The sequence below is a fragment of the Perca fluviatilis genome, chromosome 7 (assembly GCF_010015445.1).
Source record: "Perca fluviatilis chromosome 7, GENO_Pfluv_1.0, whole genome shotgun sequence".
NCBI lineage: Eukaryota > Metazoa > Chordata > Actinopteri > Perciformes > Percidae > Perca > Perca fluviatilis.
Window position 1 is genome coordinate 10,082,314 of NC_053118.1, and position 16,448 is coordinate 10,098,761.

Consider the following 16,448-nt stretch of genomic DNA (forward strand, 5'->3'; position numbering starts at 1 on the left):
TTGGCAGTGAATTGAGTCTAAACAGAAATATTACTTCCCAGAATGTTGGAGTGCTGCCAACAAGCTCACTTATCCAAGTGACCAGTTTAGGTATTGGATTAAAGGTATTTCAGTTTTGGTACCGTTAAAGGTGTAATATGTAATATTGTATGTAATACTGGCAGCTAGCGGTTAAAATAGTTACTGCACTACCAATTCAAAATACTGGACAGTCGTTTCCCCCGCTCCCTCCTGCCCAGACTCAAAGTTCACGGGGGTTGCCAGGCTGAGACCGCAGCATTCACAACAATGTTGCTAGACGCTTTTCTCAGATAGCCAGACATTACTTCACAGCACAGCAGAGTAGCTAACGTTAGATGCTAGTCTCACATAGCCAGACATTACTCCACAGCACAGCAGAGTAGCTAACGTTAGATGCTAGTCTCACATAGCCAGACATTACTTCACAGCACAGCAGAGTAGCTAACGTTAGATGCTAGTCTCACATAGCCAGACATTACTTCACAGCACAGCAGAGTAGCTAACGTTAGATGCTAGTCTCACATAGCCAGACATTACTTCACAGCACAGCAGAGTAGCTAACGTTAGATGCTAGTCTCACATAGCCAGACATTACTCCACAGCACAGCGGAGTAGCTAACGTTATGCTGGCTATATCGACAGTTCTAAAAGCCCGTGCTCACGCGGAGCCACAGATACACCACGCGGAGCTCTGTAACCAACTGACAGACACACTTTTTCGGCTTAAAATTACAGTATGAACCGCTAAAAACACAACAACCTCACCGTCCTCTCCACACGCCAGTCAGGCACACTTCCTCGGCTTAGAATTACAATACGAAACGCTAAAAATACCACTGCCTTGCCGACGGAACACACTTCATTGGCTTAGAATTACGGCAACAATCGCTAAACACACTGCAAACTCATAGTCCTCTCTTTCCGATTTACAGCCCCCCTCTCGTGGCTTAAAATAACTCACCGTTGTCGGCTCAAGCTGCTGAACTACACGTTGTAAACAGCCATGGGCTGCTTGCCTGGTCCTCCCGGTAACGTTAGCAGTTAACAGGGTTAGCATGGCGGCGTTAGCCAGGACCAGTCACTTTACTGGCTGTGTCTCAATTGTTTTTGCAAGTAACCAACTCGGGTACTCTAGCTATATAATTCAATGCGAGTACACAAATGTTGAAATGACATAAAATGCCCGTCCCTAGTGGCTGTGATAAATTAGCCTGAAGCTAATGCTTACCTGTTCAGGAGGAAATAAGCCAATTCTGCGTCCTTTTGGGATCCAAGCTGTCTCCATCTTTCAAATACATCTCCAATATTTACCAGGGGGTTGTTACGTCTCTGGTCACGCAACTGTTAGAAACATGCCGTTTACTTTTTTTTTTTTAGGTCCGGTAGAATCTATCTCCATTGATCCTGTTCGTTAGTTTGCTGCTTTCATGGCTGTAAGCTGTAAACATTTTAAAAAAAAAAAAAAAAAAAAAAAAAAAAAAAAAAAAAAAAAAAAAAACTTAATATCTGATGAGGCATTGGTGTCATTTTTGGATTTATTACAGTACAAATATTACATATTGGACCTTTAAATGTGTTAATATGACGCGGCTTACCCATGAGCGGGTTACCCATAACACCCTTCTCCGTGTAGACCCTTGAGACCTTTTCCCTGGAGAGGTAGTGGATGTTTGGAGCAAGTCACTTTACATTTGGCATATTGATTGAAGAAAATGTGGATTGAGGGGTTGTTATTTCTGTAAGTCGGTTTACAACAACCTGAACATCTGTGTGGATCGCAGCCACGCTTCTTTTTTTTGGGCTCTGGCACAGGAAGAAAATGTCCAATTCTAATCCCACCTACAACGCTCTGATTTGCTCAGTTGTTTCTCTAAACAAGGAAACAATAAGCAACACTCCAGATCCCTTTAAATCACTTCCCAACATCAGAGATGTGGCCAGTGATTCAGAGACAGGGTAGGGTAGCAGAAAACTGCAGTGACTGGTGAAAATCACAAGCCTTCTTAGTTGAATCCTTTTTTGAGGAAAACTTGAAGGGATTTAAAAAAATAATGCGAGGTTTCACAAATTATGAAAATCAGTTTATTCTTGCAAAGACCGGAATCACCAATTCTTGGAAGGAATTTATCCCGTTACAAGAATGTAGGGCTGAAACGATTCCTCGAATAATTAGATGACAAAAAATCCTCGATGCAAAATGACTTGCCTCGAAGAAATCAATGTTACCAACGTTGTATCACTGACGGGCGGTGTTTCCGCACGGAGCATTATTACTGTCGCACACCAGCACGGCTCAATGCTCAGTCTGCTGCTGGCGACACATGCCAGAGCGTAAATAGCGAGGGGCTAAGGGACAGGCTGGAGAAAACGACAGAAAGTGTCCAAAGTTTGGAATCAGTTCAAACATACAGTGTGTCTACTGCAAAATCAAACTAGCTTACCACGATAATAGCACGACGTCAGTGCTTTAGCATCTCAAAACAAGAAAACATGGAGTCTAACTTAATCATCCATTCCACGAAGAGGACCGACAAAAGTAAATCACAGTCGTATGGACGATGGAACTACACCAAACACAACAGCTACTAAAATCAAAGACAAGAAAATACGTAGCTAGTGGTGACCACGATCTGATCTAAAGAGCTGACGCGTTGACTATCCCTTCGGAAAAACAGCTGATTGTTGCGCATCTCTCTCTCTCTCTCTCTCTCCCTCGAAACAGCTGATCAACGATCTAATAGCATAAGTGTAACAGAGCTGTGTGACATTATAATCAAATATATAAATGAAAATAGGTTGAGTATAACTAATATTTACATATAGGCCTACTGTATATACAGATCAGTCTCAGGTTGAAACTTGTAGTTCTGAAAGTTAAGTTGCACAACTTAATGTAATGTTTGTGTATGTTTAATGTATGCCTTAGTTTGAGGTTGATATTTGAAAAAAAAAAGATTTAAAAACAATGTAATATGGCACTTAAATGCACTTAATGTTTAGTTTTTTGAGAGATGATATTGTAAGCAATGTAGGCAATAAAAATGTTGCTTTTTTCCGAAAATGTTGCTTTTTTTCCCCTAGTTTTGGTTGTTTAAAAACGGAAAAAAAATGTATCCGATTAATCGATCGATAAAGTGCTAGATTAATCGATTACAAAAAGAATCGATAGCTGCAGCCCTAAAAGAATGGGTTGGAGTTGAAACCCAGCAGAAACAAGAGGTTTGTCTGTTCGGCAGTTGTATTTAAGTAATATTTGAACAGGCTACTATACCTTTCTACCAGTCTACAAGGACTTAAGTGTTTGATTTTTCCCACTCCTCGTAATGCCCAACATCATCCTCTGAACAGAAGAAAGAAGCCATTATCATAGAAATTACCGTTACTGTAATGTCTTCTCATATTTGGGTTATTATATTCTCAGGAGGACTGGACATAAGGACACACACGCACCCACAACCGCGCCCACACACACACACACACACACACACACACACACACACACACACACACACACACACTCACACACACACACAGACGGACGGACACGGTTGTACATGACAATGTGGCATTGAGAAGGTTTTCATCACAGTTTGGTTAGTTGTTCATTTATCGCAATCTAGTAAATGTCTTTCACTAACGTCCCCACTCCATCTTTCTCCCACCAACCTCTCCCTCCCACATCGTCCTCTCGTCATGGCTGCGATAGTTACCATGGAAACAGAAAGGGTTTGGAGGGATGGTGCCATGTGGATGCCAGTGTGCGGGGTGGGTGGCATCCTGGGACTTGCAGGCCCTATTCCTTCTCTGTCCAGAGAAGAAATATCAGTTAATGACATCCAAGAAGGGGATGCCTCACAGCTAGACAGTTCCTTGTAACTGGAGAACGAGCGGAGTGTTTGTGTGTGTCATGTTTCCTGGTAAAGTCAAGTCACACGCGGAGAATTTGAAATAGATGGCTGATGTGTTTCAGCCAATTGTGTCCTCATAATATTGGGTTTCAAAGACGGAGCACTAAAGGATAAAACAAAGTGTAAAGGCAAAATGCAACTCAAAAACATGTCATTACTTAAACGTCAGGTTGTGTTGAGCCACGGCACCTTCTGTAAAGATCCTGAATTTGTCTTATTTAGTTGACCGCTTGTGAGATAGACTCACACAGCAGTATGAGTAATTATTATTAAGTGCTGAAAGTTAGCGCGTCTGTAATGGCCCGTGTAGTGCAAGGCTGCACATCCATGCTGACCCTACCACTGAGCAAAGAGCTCATCACTCCCACTACACTCATTAAATTAACATAAAATGTGTTAAGGGAATATCATGTAAAGGGAAATTTCAAATTATGTCCAGTTACCTCTTTGTTTTAGAAGCAAACACTTAAATATGCAGAGCCATGCATGTGAAAAAAAGAGGAAAGAAAAGGAAATTGTGCTCTCATATTACTCTTTTATGCTCGTGAATTATTTAATTGACTCACTTATTCTTCATTATTTAATTTGTGCTATCAAACTAATAATTGGGCATTAAATTACTTTTCTTACTACATAACGTTTAACATATGTACAAAGTACAGTATGTCCGTCCAAAGTCAAATGAAAATTGCATTGAATCCAAGTATCTCATTTAAAATAGATGCTCCATGGCCCTGACAGCTTTTGGCCCTTTGTTCCATTAGACTACACTGGGTAACTATATATCTTCACATGATTGATAGCAGCTGAAGCTAGCTAGAAAGTATGACAAAACTGGAATTTATTGAATGTGCACAATCTGTCTTGATAAATGGCACTCCCTAAAATCCACATTCAAGAAATATCGAATCATCGTAGCAAGCTTTCTTGTAAATGCTGCAGGAAATGTCACTGGTGTCATACGGTGTATGGTGAACATGTCTCAGCCATAGAATTGGCAAAGGGGAATAAATAGGACATTCATCTACATACCTGCCAGGCAGCGGCACTAATGTAAAAAATGTTTTCTACGTCCACCACATCAAAATAAGCCTGACGATAAATCATCAATATGCAGTTTCTGCCTGAGGCCAATGTTACGTTCAAGAACCTAGAGTAGCCTTTGGAAAACAAAAATGTAGAAGAAGCCACTTGTTGCTCTCAAAAAAAGTCTTTATAGTTTTCCAAATACCAGTTAATACATCAATTATATGTGCAAATCAGTGAATAGTGGATAAAAGAAATGCCACATTTTATTACCTATTAATCCAGACAAACAAATATTTTGTGAACGAACAACAAATTAATCGAATAGTGTGTGTGTGTGTGTGTGTATATGTATATATATATATATATATATATATATATATATCACTTATGTAAATTTGACCAAAAAAGAGGCATGGATGTTATGGGTTATCTGTCTCAAGCTATTTTCACGCCTCTAGAGGTTGATGTTTTTATTGCTTACTAGAGTAAGCAGTATTGGGCTCAGTAGGAAATCAATCCAAAAATGGGCACATTTTGACACCATCTTGATTTCATAAAAACGTTCTCTTTCTTCCTCTTTATTTGAACATATCCAGTTTCCCACTATGCCTGGCGCTCTTTAGTTTAGCAATGAATTAATAAAAAAGACTAGTTCTTACAGCCTATTAGGTTGTTTTTCTGTACCAGTTCATGAAGCCATTCTCTGATTAAATTGTCACCTTTAAGAAACCGTAACGTATTCTGCGAAACACTAAGAATCAGTGGATTGAGATGATTGATTTCAGTCCTGCTGGGATGGACTGATGAATAGGCTAAATAACACCGTCCAGCCAAACAATGGCATGTTTGCTCTGCACCTCCTTGTGTGTGTATTTGTGAGGCAATTAAGAAAGCTCTTTGGCCTGTGCTCCATTTGCCAGAGCCTCCATTTAGATTAACCAGCAGCTCCAATTAGGAGCAGGCGCTTCCTTTCCTGTGAGCACGCCAGCCTCTAATGGCTGGATAGATTGATTTAAATGCAAACTAGAGAGGATTTAATGAACTGCTTTTACAGAAAGGGTTTAATAGGAATTTGCACACCCACAGACAGGTTGCCAAACAGTTCATACACCATTAATTATGCATTGTAGTGTTTTTTTCTTGAAAAGAGAGAATAAAATTGCAAATGGAATTATAGGCACTAAGCAATGCACAAAGAAGGCGTCTGTTGTCATTTGATACAGGTGAGATGTTTTGATACTGTTGAATGTAGTTAAGAGGGATGCCAAAATAAAAGCAGATGCCATAGAACGTAGGCTGACTGTTGATCTTATCAGCCAAACACCACAGAATCAAACATGACAATTATTGTGGATGTAATGGATCATAGACTGACCGTGATTTACATCTGGTGAACACTGTACAACTATTGTAAGCCAGCACACAAGATGTGGGTAATGTTATGTGCCATGTTATAATGGTGTTGATGATTTAGGTGCTTCTATCTGCATTGTAATGAGCACAGCTATGGGCAATTGGGCATTGATGAGCCATGAATCTGACAGCATTCGGGAGGGATTTTGGTTGTGTTGCTCTGGGTTTTACAGCCTGTGTCGTTCAGTTAAGTGAGCAGAAAATGTATCTCAGCAATACAATAATCTCTATGTTTGATAAAAACGAATTTTAGGACCGTATACATAAACGTCTGGCAACCACACGCAAAGGGTATTGCTGCTAGTGATTATCTATTTTTGGACAACCTTTTAAAAGAGTATTCAGGGAATTTAATATTGGACTTCCGTAAAGTTAAGAGACTCACAAGAGACATAATTAAAAGTGGTCTAAATCTGAGCAGCTGAGGCCGAGATACTCTAACTTTTAGTCCCTAGTTTGGTTTAAATGAGATGTGGTCGCTTTTTTCAAATCTTTCCTCAATCAATATTCATATACTACACTACACACATAGTGTTATTTGTTGTAATTGTTCCTCTTGTCCATACTTCAGTGTTAAGAGATGAGGGACAAAATCCACATTCTGTGCTAAAATGCATTCTTATGTTCAGTCAAAGTTGATATGATGCTTCGGCAGTATATATAAGACCATGGGTGTCAAACTCATTTTAGTTCATGGGAGCCCACTTTTTACTGGTCCGGCCCATAATAACCGATTAATAACACATTTGTCCAATCTTTCAGTTTAAAAGGGGTACAAGTACATAAGGAACAATATATTTTCAAAACACATAATGAACAGCCTGAGATATCTTAGGAACAATAAGTGCAGTTTCAACAATATGTCTCAGTTTTCAACTCTATTCGGATCAGGATGGATGTGGAAACGATATTTAGGCCTATATGTCCGTTAGTGGTGCTGAATATTCCTTGACTAAAAGATGTTGTGAACACACCAAACACACTGGCTTTCTATTTAGGCTAAGCTATGTGAAGTTGAAAGTTCCTCAGTAGTAACTGGTCTTTCTTTTAATTAATTTTTTGACAAAGCCATTTATCGCGGCAAATATCACACTTTGCAAAGTCATCCAGTGGGCTGGATTGGACCCTTTGGCGGGCTAGTTATGGCCCTAGGGCCATATGTTTGACGCCTCTGAATTAGACAAAGATTTTTGAGAAAGAGTCATCTCTTTTTGGATTTGAAAAAACATTTATTATGTTTTTTTTGCTGTTTATTTTCTGTTCTTTTATTTAATGACTAACATTGATAGTGAGTAATGGTTTCATGTTTGTTTCCAGATGTTGGTGACGACTCCAGAGAAGTGGGATGTTGTGACCAGGAAGAGTGTTGGAGATGTGGCTCTCTCCCAGATCGTGCGTCTCCTAATCTTGGATGAAGTTCACCTTCTCCATGAAGACCGAGGACCAGTGCTGGAGAGCCTGGTGGCCAGGACCATCAGACAGGTACGCCCTACCCCCTCTCTGCTTCTGAATGTCTCTATATGTCACTCCTCTCAGCTCTGTCTGTCCTCGCTTGAAATCGTTTGAATGAGTGTATAGTTGTCAGTTTAGACTGCAAACATCTTTTAAGTAACTGAATTGATCTTTTAGTTATAATATGCATTTCGTTTAGATAAATGCTAAATTGTAGACAATGATGACGCAGGTTTGGGCACTGTTTGAAGTTTTTTGTTACTGGCAGAGTTTTTCCTGGCTCAGATTGGGCCTTCGGGCATACGTACGGCAGTAAGCATGACTGGTCCGCGTACAGTAAAGGCAATGAGTCTGTGTTACCTTATTTGACACAAATATTTTCATTTTTCTGTTATTTCTGACAATTTGATAAACAAAATGTATATGATGCTTGAGTAAATAAAACCACAATTAACAAAACTGGTTAAAAAAAATGATATTAATATTTAAATAAATCACCGGGAGAGTCCGGTAGAGCCTGACTCTGGAGATAACACTGAGATGAGCTCTCATATTCAAGTTTGTGTTCTTCTTGTTCAACGGTTGTTTGGTGAATTGCTCTTAATCACATTTAGAGAGGATTTGAATTGCCATTTTTATTCTCAGTTCTTGTCATTTTGGCGCTGGTGATTTTCCTTTGGGGCTGGCTAAAACCTCTTGGGGGGGGCCAAAACTTCCAGGAAAAACCTTGACTGGTGTGTATAATTCCCAGAACCAAAACAATATTTGTCCTTACCCCACTTTTATTTGTTCATTCTACAAAAAAAAGCCAGCTGTCTGAGACACAGGAGTGTTTAATATCAACACGAGGACTTTGAGGTATTCAAAGTGTGAGGCCCCTCCAAGGAGGGCCTGCGGAATAGGTAAAAAGTGGTGTGGAGGGAGAGATGTGAGTTTGATACTGCATGAGGAGAAAGGGACAGGTGCATGCCAGTGTTCTTAAAAAAAATAAAATAAAAAAAGGTAAGTTAGTTAGGGAAGTTTGGACTGCTGATTTAGCCCGCTCACCAACACGGTCAACAGTTGCTGGAGCGGCAACACCTGCGACGCACAGCTTCTGGTGGCACTTAAGGTATTTTAAAACCCTTAGTGCCCAATTGCTTCCATTTGAATTAAAATTATACAAATCTGAATACAAGGACTTGATACACATATTTTGAGATTCGGTGTAATATACACTTTCCAAAGACTGCAAACGTGCAAACTGAGAATGGGCATGTCTCTAAATTTCCGTCCGAATCAAAGTATTCCATTGAAAGTTGTATGAATAGCCATGAGTACATTGCAAACAGGAACTCCTAATAGCTCACCAAAATGTAAACAATTAAAAGCTAAAAAAGTTGTAGCCTAAAGATAACTTGTCTGCCTGTATGGCAACATTCTACTTCCTGTTTACGTCCCCCAAAGCCCCAAAACTATTGTAACTTAGATTATGAATATCCCCCAATAGAAGTTAGTCAATGAATAATAATAATAGGAGTTTCAGACTTTGAAAACCTGCAGTATAGAGTATAAAATCCAATGCTCACTTTTGGTACTTACAGTGACCGTTTTCGATACTCAGGACTATCGATACATGTTGATCAGTACTCAAGTTTAAAATCTATCTGTGCTTGGAATAATGCACTGAAAATGCTTATTTTTTTCCTTCCAGTACATTTTTGCCCAGTTGCAATTTTGATTTACTCTGTGTGACGAATAACATTTCAAGCTAGCTGACAGAAAGTAAGAGGCTCACAGACTGTACTTCTCATCATGATCTCCCTATTGCATTTATTCGACCCACATTATCCACAAAACCTCCCCATAGCTCTCTGTTAAACAGTCGACTGAAGGCTGGAAAATGAGACACAAAGGGAGAGAAGAGACAAGAGAGTCAGAGTTTAGGGAGAGACACAGCATGTGTGTGAGGGAGAGGGAGCAATTATTTAAACCAATGGAGTTATATGTTTAGGTATATGCATTTTGCAAATTAAAATGTTTGGGTTTTATTTGTTCCGGGGATTAAATGTATGGATTTTGTGTGTCTGTGTGTGTCTGTCAAGTCCCATTAACCAGTCCTTCCAGAAAAATGCAGAGTTTTTTTGTGATTGTTTTTTTTTTTAAATGCGATGGAATATGCGGGATATTTATGCAATTTTATGCAATGAAATTGCAGGAACTTGCAAAAATTGCGGGAACTTGCAAAAACTGCGGTTTGATGAAAAAGAGAAAAAATGGCAACAGGTGCTGCTCTTGTGTGAAGTAAACACAACATTTTTCAACTTTCTGCTAAGATATATGTGACTTTTTTGCAACGAAAATGCGGGGATTATGAAATCATGCAAGTGGAAATCGGCAATTTATGCGGCGAAAGTGCGACGTATTTGAAAAAATGCGGCCCCAGCATAAATATGCGGCTGATTATGCATTGAATTATGCGATCGCATAATCGCGTTTTTCTGGAGGGACTGATTAACGTGTCATCATAACATATACTCATATCACCATCAGGTGGAAACATGTTGATGTTGATTAGTACTCAAGTACTGTACTTAAGTAAAATTTTCCAGTACTTGTAGTTTGGTTATTTCCATTTTCAGTTACTGTACTTATACTTCACTTCATTTCTGAGAGAAATATTGCAACTTCTACTCGACTACATTGATTTAACAGCTGTAGATGGTAGTTGGTAGTTCACATTAAGGGTTTACCTGTAAAACACATGACAAGATCGTGAAACACAGACCGATGGCTCTCAACATTTTCGTGACCCCTTACAAAAAAGCTATTTCTGATTGGGTCTGGCTTGACATGTCAATGAGTTCTTTGCAGTTCCATCATTTAAATAAGTGTCTGAGGCCCAGAAGGTCAAATGATTCAATATTTCACACAATATTTCCCCTGATGTTCCCGCTATGTGTGTTGCTGTCGTCTAACAGTGAAAACACACAGCTATTTTTATTTCGGCGCCCATGTTATCCAATCTGTCTGTTCGTACCGGGCGCTAGCGATAGTTTTGGCGTCTCCTTATTTCTTGTGCGAGACGCGAGCGTATGTGTCAAGCCAGGGAAGGATCGCTTTGGGCACGTATCTACGCTATGCGGGCTATACGTGACACCTGCGCGCCCGGTGTGTTTTCGCTGTAACTCTGTTCTCTGCGGGAAACAACAACACACTTCGAGTTAGCAAGCCACACGTTGAAAATGTGGCTGTTTTGAAGAGAATTTGGATGGTGCAACAAGGCAGATTAGTAAAGATGAACAAAGAATATGTTTACACATTTACTCTCTAACTGGGACGTTTCGGGACCGATTGGCGGGGATTGCAATGGACAAAGTACACACTGTGATACACTGGTAAGAGAAAATTACGTTTAACCATGTATCCAGCTAATTTAAATAGCTTACATTACTTCATTCAATATCGTATGTGGCGTTTTCTTTTGTGGCATGCAAATGTTCCACCAAAACAAGTTCCTTCCCGGGACTATTTTGCAGAGCCACCGTCGCTACATCCGGAACATACAGTAGCTCCGCCCAAGACGATTGTGTTTAAAGAAATGCAAATTACCCAGAGCGTTTGTTATCTATCTGTATTATCCTGGAATGTACATGTGGTGTAGCCACAGCGCTGTGGAGATAGGTCTGGCAATGCCAGAGTACCAATAAAATAACAACAGCACACTCTTGGGAATGAACATCATAGATGGAGTAAGTCCTGCCCCCTTGGAAGAAAAAAATCAATGCACTGTCTGTGAAGCTGATTTCCCCTGATGATAACTGGCCGGTACCTGGGCAGGAATCAGCCACAACATTTTAGATATTAGAGTGATTATTTTGATGGGCAAATAGAGAGAATGAGCCTTAGTGTCCCATATCCCCTTCTGATAAGGTGCTTTCATGTGTCAGTCCGTGGTAGGAAGTTAATAAATGGAGAAGACATAAGAGATGTAAAGGGACATTTTTAGAATGCACAGACCACCTCTGCCTCATTCAGGCACCATGCTCTGTGAATTACATTGTGACCCTGAATGTCTCTATTAAATGTCCATTTTGTCTGTACCCAGTACATGAAAGCCTTTTAGATTTGTTACTCTAAACACAGTGTGTGTCTCTCTGCAGGATTAAGACTCAAATTCCCACAAATGTGCATTGTGCTCACTCTTTGAGTCCGATATATACAAAGCTGTTTTGCTTCACGACTCATAACACAGCGATGAAAAGAACAGTAAAGATGTGGCAGAATTCCACGAAATCCGATCTGCCAGTCCCATTGGCAACTAGGCCAGATCAGCCATCCCTTTGCATTACTCTTATGTACAATTATGGCTATTTAACTTTATCTTAGATCTCATTATACATCCACCTGACCTGCAAACCATCATCAGTAGTAATACATCATTGTTATCAAATGTTATAAAGGTAATAAATAGGATTTAGCAGTTATATTACATGGTTTTTAAATAGTTTCCCTATAGAGGATAAAAGGAAAAGAACCCTGAACAGGGAAATAAAATGATGAAACAACGCTAAACACTAGTAGGAGACATTATTAACGGATTTAGAGAAGACATTGATTTAAAGGTTTATGAATGTGCCTTCGATTGGTGATTGGCATATTATAGATATATGTGTAGATTGCAAATCTAGAGTTATGTAACTTTTGTGGAAATGTCCCACTCGAGTGTGATGGACCAACTCAAGTGCTCATCATTAGGAGAAATGTTGAAAATCCGTGGGTAACACTTGTAGGCTAAAGGACTCAGGCCAGAGTGGGGAAGGCAGAGTGAAACAGAGGGATGAGCTGCTGTGCAGCGACAGAGACCTCTTGCTGGGGTTAACCGCGAGGTAATTGAAAACTGGTCCGTACATGTGACCGCTGTTTACTCGGTTCACAGCCCATTTATCTGCAGGTTTAGCAGATATTACTGAAGAAGGGCTGACTGGGCGCTTTGTACACCTTTACACCTTTTAGAGGTTGTGATGCAGTACACAAGTCTGAAGCCTCTGGATAGTCTTGTTTGCCAGCCGACTGCACATGCTGTCACTGCTTAGAACACAGCTGGAGAACTGGACTTATTGCCATTAGTATGTCAATAAACTCTGAGGCTTAAGACCAAGCGCAGTTGCTGGTGCAACTAGGGAGTAACAGTACGCAACATCCATGGTTCAATAGTGGATAACTCCTGAATAGGGTTGGGCATCGTTTGGATATTAACGATTCTGATTCCAGTTCCGATTCTTCCTTTCGATTCTGGTTCTTATCGATTCTTGATTCCGATTCTTTGAGTGGTGGAGTTGAAACGGGTCACAAATAAGCATGTGATTCAAAGGTGGGTTGCAGTTTGACGGGGGCTTTTTCAATGTAAAATAAAGCCACACTAGAGCACCGCTTACTGTGCTCCATGGCTGCAACACAACAAGCACCTGGCCGCTACGGAAACCAAAAGTTGCGCATGTTAAATTTGGAACCCACGATCAGATTTGAAACCAAATCCTCCAAACGATTCCAATAAAGAAACAATTCCAAGTAGGAATCGGTTCTCGATGCCCAACCCTACTCCTGCATGACTGCAGCTTGTGCTCCTTTACATGGCAACCACAATTGACTGACTGAATTGCGGCAGTGAAGGAACATTGTGGCATGGCTCAAGCACTGTAACCGACTAATTTGGGTGGTTTGGTGCTGTTGTAAACAGTGTAGCATGTTTGACGGTTTCTGTTTCCAGGAACATACATGTAATGTAAGCCAACCTTCAGTTTGACAAGTTGCCACACAGCTTTTGCTCCACTCTTTGTCCAGTGTTACTGGGAAACCATAACACCTCCAGGCGCTAGATCTACATGGCATCCCAGCTCTGTTTTCCTATATGCATTCACTTTATCTGCTAAACTGTACATCCAAAGGCTTACCTGAGTAATGGTATAGCTAACAGACAACAACTGTCCCACTGCCAAAGCTGTCCAGGTGGAATTTAACTCTCTAGAATTAATGTTTCACAAGACATAAAGCTAAACACTAAGTTGATTGAATAGTAATTCTTTATTTCCCCGGGCGAACCAAAGAACATCACCTACGGAACTGAATGTCCTGTACCGAATGGATTTCAGATGAATACACATACATTTAGACCCCTAGGTGTGACCAACTACAGTATGTTATGCGCCTACATTTTAAAAATAAATATTTCAATCTTGTCTAAGAGATCTCAAAAGGGTAGAAAGTAGTTAATTGAAGCAGCAGAGACCGAGATATCCTCACGTCAAGTATCTTGCATGGGACAAACTCAAAAACACCTGATCCTACATTTCAATTCAATTAATTTTTGTCATTGACACAATGTGCAGGCACATTTGTGTAGGTCATTGCTTTCCAACAAACGTTAACATTATTTACAAGCTCATTATTATTTCCCATAATGCAACTCAACGGCGTCTTTTCTTAGACTCTTTCTGTCTGGTAAATGCCCTCGTTTATACGTTCCCAATTTTATAACACAGACTTTCTGTCATAAAGTTCAGTCTTTTAAGCCCAAGCTGGGAAATATATTCTCATTAAGTTATTTCAGACTTGACCAAGCTCTAGAGCCACAGAAGACACTATACAACTATTTTCACAGGCTGAGTGGTACTCCTCCCGACTAGTAAATGTATTTAGTGTAGTGCCCTTCAAATGGCTTATTTTATTGCAGAATCTTTTCATTAAAGCTAAAAAGATGGGTTGTGGCTGCAATAAAATATGACAATGACAAATATAAGTCATGGCTCCCACTGGAATGGGTTGTTGGCTCTATGTCGGGAAACGAGAACAAGTTGAAACCTCCAATTGTGTGGGTTAACGGAAAAACCGATCCCTCCCAGTTAGTGTTTATTCCTCCTAGTGCCCATCTGATTTACCTCCTGTGATCCTTAAACATGCTCGACCAGTCAAAGTATTCCTTTTGATTGTATCCGTTTTATTTGTCAGAGACAATAAATATAGGCTTTGCTGCATCTAAAGTGCAACCGATGCAATTTGTGTGGGAATTCCTCGCCTTAGGCTAATTTGCAGTCCTTGTCCCTGGTTAGGCTTTTAGAAATGATACGCGTGGTAAAACACTATAAAATAGACATACAAACTAACAATTGAAGCAGACAAACAGGCAGTCACAGATGCATAAAAACTAACCATAGGCAAACATGGACCAGCAGCCACATACAGTACATGCATAAAGACCAACGATACAGCAGACTGAGGCAGCTACCTAGATGGTTAAAAGCTGACAATTAAAGTCAGTCACAGTCACATAAATACACAAAAACCAACAGTAAAGACATTTACTAAGACAACAACAACAACTAAGAATACATTAATTATATATAGATATTTAGACCATCAACTGCAGCAATAGTTTTTATTGCCATTTAATGGTATGTCCAAGTTTGTGTTGGGTAGCTCTGGGAGAAAAAAATGTAACCGTCCATCTCTCAGCTTGGCAATGAATGCATTTACTGTCACTGTAGCCTGGATCTGTGTCGCCAATGGGTGATGACAGCAAACACACTGCAGAAGTGTGAGATTGACTTTAGGGTTTAGCTCACTAAACTAATAAATCCTCTGCAGTGCTTGAAAAATCAAAAAGAATAATACATTTTTAAAGTTTTATCCTTTTTCATTAACAAGAGTCTATTCAACATCTTAGGGCCCTATGTTGCATCCGGCGCAGCTCAAAGCCCGACGCAAATGTCTTTGCTAGTTTAAGACCGACGCAGTTGTCAATTTCCCGTCCAGCAAATGCACCTGCGCCCATCTGTGCGCCTATGGGCATCCTGGTCTTACAGGTAGGTGTGTTCAGGTGAATTCTTGGAGTATTGCTATCTTGAGGCAGCGGAAAGTGAACGCACCATTGATGACCAACAAAAACCTGGTCTAAAGTCAATAACGCAGCCTGCTTCACATCGTGGAGTTTTGGTGGCATAGTGCTTGTGCCATTTATGATCTGGTTTCACGCTTTCACTTCACGCACGAGCAGATCAGTTTCTTCTCCTGAAAATAGGTAAAATGTACAACCCTTTTGAAACATGCGCCCGGCGCACGGACCCTTTATTCCGCCGTTAAAATAGCAAAAGTGGATTCGTACACGCCCTAAACACTCCTGCGCCAGGCGCTTCATGCTGTGCGCTTACATCGTTAAAATAGGGCCCTTAGTGTCTGACTTCAGGAAGCCTAAATACTGGTCACACATTAATATGAAAGACTTGTGGGTTGTAATAATAGTCAGTGGTTTTCATCCTCTAAACAACAACAGCATATTTAATGTCATTTGTTATTTCTATAAAAACAAAAAACTTACATTACAACGTGATACATTGATTGAAAACATCAATGTGTGAAAATAGTATTAAGTATTTAAGAAAAAAAAAGGAAAAAAAGAATGTAATTATAGACAAATGGTCAACTGAAAACAATATGAGATAAGACTTAACTTAAAGTGTGCAGACTATAGGTTGTTGTAGCAGCAAAAAGCAATATGATTCAGTGCTGTTGGAGATACAGATTAGAAACTACATTTTCTGGGGGGAATGTGTGTTGCTGAGAGCAGAAAGTTATTGCTCGCAAAGTTGT

At 40.0% G+C, this 16,448-nt stretch overlaps 1 protein-coding gene across 4 annotated transcripts in view; it reads left to right on the forward strand.

Moving 5' to 3' along the window:
- Positions 1-16,448, forward strand: part of ascc3 (activating signal cointegrator 1 complex subunit 3) — a 193,131-nt gene that overhangs the window by 75,039 nt on the left and 101,644 nt on the right. For all 4 annotated transcript variants that reach the window (XM_039805613.1, XM_039805615.1, XM_039805614.1 and 1 more), the window contains one exon: positions 7,689-7,853. In XM_039805613.1, coding sequence (XP_039661547.1) covers positions 7,689-7,853 — 165 coding nt within the window. The remainder of the gene's footprint in view (positions 1-7,688; positions 7,854-16,448) is intronic.